General features: G+C 50.4%; 1 protein-coding gene across 4 annotated transcripts in view; it reads left to right on the forward strand.

The window, feature by feature from the left end:
- LOC121453399 (semaphorin-4D-like) overlaps nt 1-7,544 on the forward strand; it is a 98,115-nt gene extending 90,571 nt beyond the window's left edge. For 2 of the 4 annotated variants that reach the window (XM_041660144.1, XM_041660146.1), the window contains 3 exons: nt 1,423-1,632; nt 5,323-5,420; nt 6,264-7,540. In XM_041660144.1, coding sequence (XP_041516078.1) covers nt 1,423-1,632; nt 5,323-5,420; nt 6,264-6,290 — 335 coding nt within the window. In that variant the 3' untranslated portion in view covers nt 6,291-7,540. Of the gene's footprint in view, nt 1-1,422; nt 1,633-5,322; nt 5,421-6,022; nt 6,160-6,263 lie in introns of those variants that run through there. The other 2 variants (XR_005975000.1, XM_041660145.1) reach the window with 2 other exon arrangements.
- The last annotated feature ends 435 nt before the right edge of the window (nt 7,545-7,979 follow it).

A 7,979-nucleotide genomic window follows, 5' to 3' on the forward strand; every position in this document is an offset into this window, starting at 1 on the left:
TGCAACATCACTAGGCTGGTTTGAACTGTCAGGCCATCTTCAGCCCAGTCCAGGGCAGGGCCAGTGAGTGAACCATGTATGAGTGCCTTCTTCTCCATGGTGGATGGAGTGGAGCCTGTTCCAGCACAGCCAGAGCTTTGGTGCTCTAGGATGCAGTCAGGACCAACAGAGAGGTTACCTGTTGCCATCACAATTGTTTTAGCCCTGGGGCCAGAGCTCAGCCCCAGTTCATGATTCCCCAGACATGACAACCCCCAGTCACCCTATAATATAATTCGGGGTCTGAGGGAAGTCAAGCTTCTGCCTGCTTGGGGGTCTTCTGTTTGGGCTCACAGAGCCTCCCCCCCTACCCGCTTTACTGGATGTCCCTGCCTTGCCCACTTTCCAGGACGCTGTCTGTCAGACGAGTTGAAGCTACCCACAGTGCCCCCTTGAATGGGCAAGTATGGTGGAAATAGGTGACCTTTGTTAGATTTGATTTTTTTTTTTTTCTTTTTGAGACAGGGTCTAACTATGTAACCAGGCTGCCCTTGAACTCACAGAAATTCTCCTGCCTTTGCCTCCTGAGTGCTGGGATTAAATATGTGTGCCACCAGACATAACCTTAGACTTCATTTTTGTGTTTGAGATGGTCTCACCATATAGCCCTAGGTGGCTTGAACCTCACTGTGTAAACTCATGTCAGTCCTCCTCCTACAGCCGGCTCCCGTGCTGTGAGTGCAGATGGGCGTCACCACGCTCGCTAGTCTTTCCTGTCTTTTTCTTTCTTTTTTTTTTTCCCTTAAGATTTATTTATTTATTATGTATACAGTGTTCTGGCAGAAGAGGGCACTAAATCTCAGTACAGATGGTTGTGAGCCACTGTGTGGTTGCTGGAAATTCCAGACCTCTGGAAGAGCAACCAGTGCTCTTAACCTCTGAGCCATCTCTCTAGCCCCTTGGCTCATCTTTTCAATAGTTAGTATAAAAACCCAAAGGACCAGCCATGGTGAGGCGATCCACACGCGTAATCCTGATACCTGGAGGGCGGAGCCAGGTCTATCAGAAGTTCAAGGTCATGTGGAATTAGGGTTCAAATACCTGCAGAACAGGTACCACACCTCCAGACACTGTCACCAGGTACTTCACTGGGGTGGGGTAGGGGTGTAGAGCAACCAGAAGCGGGAAGGTGCAGGTCATGCAAGTGTGCCCTGAGTAAAGGCACCCGAGGTCAGAATAGGAAGCCCACAGGAAGCCACAAAAGCCTAGGGGTAGGTGTGGAACTTTGTGGCTCAGCTCCTCCAGGACAGACAGGTACAGAGCTGGAAGCTGCCCCAAGTCATTGCCAGTCCATTTGGGACTAAGATGGCCTTTCATTTGGGCAGTGATGGAGGAGGGTCATCTGTCTATGTGGAGATGCAGAGAGAGGCTATGTGCCCACAGGTCCGGCAGATGTCCACTTCATCTGGGAGAAGAACAGACACGCCCTGGAGACATGTGTACCTGTGCAGACTCACATGCTGCCTGACGGCAGGGCCCATGCGCTCAGCTGGCTTCGTGATGCTGTCCGAGAAACCACCGAATACAGCTGCTCTGTCCTCTCCTCAGCAGGGAACCAGACCTCAAAGGTTCAAATTACTGTGATGAGACATGGTAAGTTTCTGGCCACTCAGGCAGCAACACTTCTAGGGGCTCTGTCACTGTGTGGTCCATCTAAAGACACTCGTGCAGTTTCAGTCTGAGGGCTAACCTACTTGCCTTCTGCTGGGTAAGAGGAAGATTTAGCTTTTCACTGCCTTATGGTGAACTGAGACACACAAGCATTATAGACACACCCACACACGTGTACGTACATGTCATATACATACATGCATGTATACCAGACACAAATGCACATGCTACACAGACAGTACACATGCAGAGCCACTTCCATAACACACACACTATACACTTCCTGCCTCCCACTTTCCCATAAGGGAAGTTGAGTTCAGGTTACTAAGACAGTGGAGGCTGGGGAGATGAGGCTCTTGATGAAGTGCCTGGCATGCAAACATCAGGACCCAAGTAAAAAACTGAGTGTGGGGTTTGTGAGGCTAAAAGGGTGCAAGTGCTTGCCGATGACCTAGTCTGATCCCTGGACCTGTGTAGTGCAAACAGAGAAATGACTCCAAGTTGTTCTCTGACTTCCACACACAGGTGAACATGTGTGTATGCTCCCCCTCTCTCAACAGAAGAATGTAACAGAAAATCTGGGTGTGATGGTAGGCACTTGTTACCCCATTGCTGGGGAGGCACAGGAAGGCAGATCCCTGGGGCTCACTGGCCTATCATCCTAGCCAAGTCAGTAAGCCCCAAGACCAGGGGAGCCTAGGGTCGATCTCTCTCTCTCTCTCTCTCTGGAGCCTAGGGTTGATCTGTTTCACACACACACACACACACACACACACACACACACACACACACTCCACACACTCTGTCTTAGTCTCACACACACAGAGCCCCTCCTTCCTGTGCCATTTCTCATGTGGTCTGCTGATTTCCATTTGCAGGCTACTTAGTTACCATAAACTCAACACCAGGCGCTCATTTGAGCATTAAACACACTGGCTTGTTTCGAACCTACAACCTTCCATCATCTGCTTCCCAGAAGAGCCAAGGTGCCACTTTTTGAGACAATCCCTCACTCTGTAGCCCAAATAAGCTTTCCTGTGATTCTCTTGCCTCAGCTTCCTGAGTGCTGGAATTACAGGTTTGTACCACACCTGGTTTGGGATTGCATCACTTTGAAGCCAGTGTCTTCATGTTGGATCAAGGGTCTGATTTTCATGAGTTCCATGTGTTCTACTGAGCTGTTTTATGCATTATCTTGTGGCACACCTCACAACAGATGTGGAGGTAAACACCTTCAAAGCTTGATCCCTGTGTGCTAGTTTAGCTGGGTACTCAGGCAGTCCAGACACACATCCTGGCATCTGAGGTCACTGTCTGGTGGTGCTGGGCATGTCACCTGATCCCCCCCCCCCCTTTTTGAGACAATCTCACTGTATATCTGTCAACGGAGACCTCTTTAATCTCTGGAAGCTTGTTTTCTCAAACAGTTACAATTTAAAATGGCTTGAACTTTTCACACTTTTCTAGGGCCCATTAGTTAGGGAGCCCTTGCCCCCCAGTTCTGGGGCATTTTCTTGACCATGTTTACTATTTTCCATCTACTGTTCAGAATTTTTCCAAGATGTGAGAGCTGGACCTCTCCTCTAGGGAGCTACCTTGTTCTTTCCTGTCATCTTTTGACTTTTCTACTTCCTCATACGTTGTCTCAGCTTCACCTTCTAAAGCCTAAGGGGCCTTTTAGAAATGAAGGCTTTGGCTTTGTTGCATTCTGCTGGTTCACAGCTGGCCATCTTCTGCCTTCCACAATATGGACAGACTTCATTCTCCCCAGTTTTCTTCTCTCCATGTTGTCTTTTTCAAAGCATGTGATGTGGACCAAGTAGCATCTGCAGGGCCTGGGGCTCACTAGGAAGCCAGGGTCAGAACTGCAGGGTGTGGAGTTCAAAAGCCCCCTGCAGGTGATACTGTGCACGGTGCTGAGGAACAGGCTCTCCTCCCACTGAGCACAATACAATCTCCTCCTCCCCTGGCTCTTACAGAATGAGTCTTCTGTTTCAGCCTAAGTGGGGCTCAGCATTAAAACCCAGCAGCAGCCCAGACCTAGAACAAATATCGGGCACAGCAAGGCTTAGCTGGGTTGGAGATCTAGAGACTTAATGGGGGAAAGGGCAGGGCTTCCTCCTTCAGTGTTGAATGTCCCCTCAATCTGCTTGTTATGTACCCAACCCAGAGACCTTTTGTGTGCTAGGGCAGAGGGAGGGTGGCCCCTGATTGGGCAGTCTTTTAAGCCATAGCATGCTACCTCTCTCTTATCTCGATGATCCAGCGCTGATTGCCCTTGGCTCTGCTGTGAAGCTGTCCTGGGACAGCACTTTCCGGGTCTCCTGCAACTTCTGAAAGAAAAGATCCTCTGCTGTCCTTCAGTGGGGTCTAGAGAAAACTCCAACTCACTGTCCACATCTGAGCAATGGCCTGATGCCTGGTCATCAGGATGAACCAGAATCAGCAGAGGGGGGCCTGTGACTTTCAAATTCTCACGGGGAGTTAGGGCAGCACTAGCAAGCACCTACAGTCACCAGAGAGGCACCAGGCAGTGGGAAGCCAATTTACAAGGATGAAAAAATAACCAATGCTGAGACAGAAGCCCACAAAGGCAAATGATTTGCCCAAGGTGAGCAGCTAACGAAGATGCAGGATGGCAATGCCATACCCAAGCTACTACACGCATGCACATGCGTGCGCACACACACATACACTTTAGCATCAAGGATGATAGGATACAATCATGCTAGGACAGGTCAGTATTAATCTGTGCCACCCAGTATTTCCAGGTCCTGCAAAGCTGCAGCAGAGTGAAGTGATTCTAATAGTTGGAGGGGCCGCGCTGCTCACTACGCTGTCAGAATCCATTTGCAGGGCCCCAAGCATGGCTGGGAAGAACTAGCTACCTCTCCCCCATTGTGGCCAGCAGTCTGAGCTTCAAGTTAGGGCTCCCATGGCATTCTGAAGGACCACTGGGCATTAGTAGTTGTTCTTCATGTTGGATGGGCTCATGTCCATGAAATTCCTTCTGACATTGGTGCCTTTTTACATGCTGTTGGTTTTGTTTTCAGAATCCAGAAAGCACACTTAGGGGACCATGGAGGGAGAGGCAAGGGAAATCTCCCCAAAGCCCTGAACCCACAGTCATGCTGGCTTCCCAAGATTCTACCAACTTTGGGGAGAACTAAGCTAGATTCTGAGCAGGGGCACCTGTTCTTACTGAAGGGGTCTACAGGCTCACCTGCAATGTGGGGCCTCTGCCACCCAGGAAATGACAATGGGATGTAGAGGCCAGGTCCACTGGAGCCTTGGAGAGCATCTGTGACTGGGAAGAGGGGGTAAGTGGAGACACTGTGAGGTGGCACACACTTGGAATCGCAGAACTAGAAAGGCTGAAGCAGGAGGATTTCAAGTTTAGACCCAGCCTGGGCTACAGGGTAAATTCAAGGCAACTAGGTCAAAAAAGCAAAACTGTCTGAAAAACCAAGCAACCAGTAATGAAATGCAAAACCCACTGGCTCCCCAGATCTCTACTGTGACCCCCTCAGGCCAGTGAGGGGATTCTCCATTGGGACAGATCACTAGAGCAGATCAGAACTTCAGCCTAGGGTGTGGTCTTCACAGACAGTACGCACCTATAGCACTCCAGAGGTCTCCAAAGCTGTGACTTTGACTCTGCTTGTCTTGCAGAGGCATTCCAGCAAGAAAAGTGGAGCCAGGAGCTTGCTGCATGGCGAGCTGTCGCTGGGGAGCACGATCGGCTGATGCAGGGCTGGAGGAAGGCATGGGTACGTACCTGGCCACCAGGGAGACTTGCATGGGTACGTACCTGGCCACCAGGGAGACTTTGCAAGGGATCCCTATTTTGCCAGTGGCTCCTGTGGCTTCCTCTCAGTTCTTAGAGAAGTTCTGCTTCTCGATTGCTCTGGGGAAACTCTGGGCTGTCACTGAGGCTAACAGAAGCAAGATGGTAGAGGAGACCAAAATAGGATTTGTAGGTCATGCACAAGTCAGTAGCTATCCGCTGTCCAGGGCTATCCTAGCTTCTGGGCAGGTCTCTTGGAGCACACTGCTTTCACGAGAGCAGAATAGCTGCTGACGCATGACATGGAAAGGGGTGCCCTGGCGCAGCCCTGGTGGGGTTGTTACTACCCACGAGCCTGCAGAAGAGAGGGCATCCACAGGCAGGATGCCCTCAGATAGGCTCAAGTTCCTGTGCTGCGCTCTGGCCAGGACTTCCTTTGGGAAGAGCTACCACACAAATGGGGAGCTCTGTCCTCAAGAGGCCTGAGTGTGTGGTTAGATGAGTGCCAGCTGTCAACAGTGTTGTCAAGTCTTCTCTCATCAGAGCCTATGCAGGTCTCCCCTCCAAGGTCTTCTGTGACACTAGGAGATGCTGCTCTTCTGATGCCACGGTGCCACAGGACAACAGTCCCTTTCTGAAGGCAGGATGCTTGGCTCACCTGTCTGGAGCAGGAGCAGGAACTTGAGCACACAGGCCTCTGAGTCCTTGGGGAAACCACCTGAGTACTTATCCTTAAACTTTGGGTGCGTGGGCTCTGCCCCAGGACAAGAAGGATCTATTCTGTTAGGCCACAAAGTCAATATTTTTTATTTATTTATTTTTTTAGGAGAGCTGCAGCAAGGACAACTTCTAGCTACCTGAGGCAGTCCTCAACAGAACCCAACTGACCTTGTTGACATCAGCTGCAGACACACCTGATGAAGGCACCAGCACCTATCGCACCAAGCTGTTTTGGTTTTGGTTGGCTCCACACACACTCACTGGCCACTTGCCTGAGTGGCCCCTCCTAGAGGCTGGGAATTTCTAGGTCAGAACTCCCGTGGGCATGAGACAGACCAGGACTCTTTTACATTAGCTGTTTACATAACAGAAGGGTCAGCTGCTGGAAGAAACAGGTAGCTGACCTGTTTGAAACTCCACATCCAAGCAGCTGATGGAGCAGCGTGTGACAGCTAACCTGATGGCCACCCCTGCATTATCCCTAGGACTTCACTGCACACTCATGCCCCTCCCCCAGGGTCAGCATAGCTAATCTCCGCTCCGGTTTTGTGGCTCTAAGTCAAATCTGTTGTTGTGGCCACCTAGTAAACAGGTCATTGATTTTGTTCCAGGATCCGCCTTGGGACAGGAGAGGTGAGACTTCATGTGAGAATATTTTGCCTTAAACCTTGAGTGAGGATGAGGAAGGTGCTCTTTGCTAATCTCAGAACACAAGGCTGTTTTCCAAAGCACAGTGGTTCCCACCCACGTTTACCCTGTCAGCGCTCCGCTTCTGAGGTAGAAAAGCCAAACAGGTCAATTATGCAAACCTTCTGGTGCCGTATTAAACTGTTTTGCCAGTGCTGAGTAAGCGTGTCTTGTAGGTGCTTCCAAGTCTCCATATTACAGTCTTTGAAGCTTGTGGGTGTGTGGGACCTGGGTAGGCGTGGCCCAAGAGATGCTCAGCCTTTAATCTTGGTAGACATGTCTCTTCTTGTCAATTATAAAACCTAAAACTCTCTTCCAAACAAAGCCATGCCTCTCTATGATCCCTGGAGACTCTGGCTTGCTCAGCCCGCTCAATGTCCCTTCTTTCTGGGACAAATGAGTCAGGTAATCATCCAGGTGTGAGGTTAGCTGGTCCCTCCGCAGCCCAGTGTGAAAAGGGACCCTGAGGCAGAGACACTCTGGAGGTCATGTGTACTGTCCCCTCCTCTAGGTGTACTGCCTGCCACCTACTCACCTATCTGGCCGGTGCACAGTAACCACACCTGCAGCAGCCCCCTCATACCTTTGCAAAGGAATTTTTTATAAACTATTTTCACTGGTTCTATTTGAGGTGTGGCTTTAGCCATGAGAAACTGCCCAGTCCCTTTCCTTATTGTTGCTTCCTGCATCCTCCCTGAAGTCTGAACTGGTCAGGACCTGTCTATGCCCCAAAGCAGCCACACACTTGAGGTTGCAGAGAGCATGATTATTAAGGCTCCTTGCTCAGCTGGGTGGGGTGGGGCAGGCCTTTAATTCCAGCACTTGGGAGGCAGAGGCAGGCGGATCTTTCTTCTAGGCTAGCCTGGTCTACCTACAGAGCAGCCAGGGCTATACAGAAAAACCCTGCCTCAAAAAAAACACACCTTTAATCCCAGCACTCAGGAGGCAGAGGCAGGCAGATCTCTGTGAGTTCGAGGCCAGCCTGGTCTACAAGAGCTAGCTCCAGGACAAGCTCCAAAGCTACAGAGAAACCCTGTCTCGAAAAACAAAACAAAAACAACAACAAGAACAAAAAAATCCCTGTTTGGTGCACCAAGAGTGGGCGCCACACTGCTTCGTGTTTGTGCCTGTGACC

The sequence above is a fragment of the Microtus oregoni genome, unplaced genomic scaffold (assembly GCF_018167655.1).
Source record: "Microtus oregoni isolate MIOR12 unplaced genomic scaffold, Mior012 000011F_ref0000422, whole genome shotgun sequence".
Lineage (NCBI taxonomy): Eukaryota > Metazoa > Chordata > Mammalia > Rodentia > Cricetidae > Microtus > Microtus oregoni.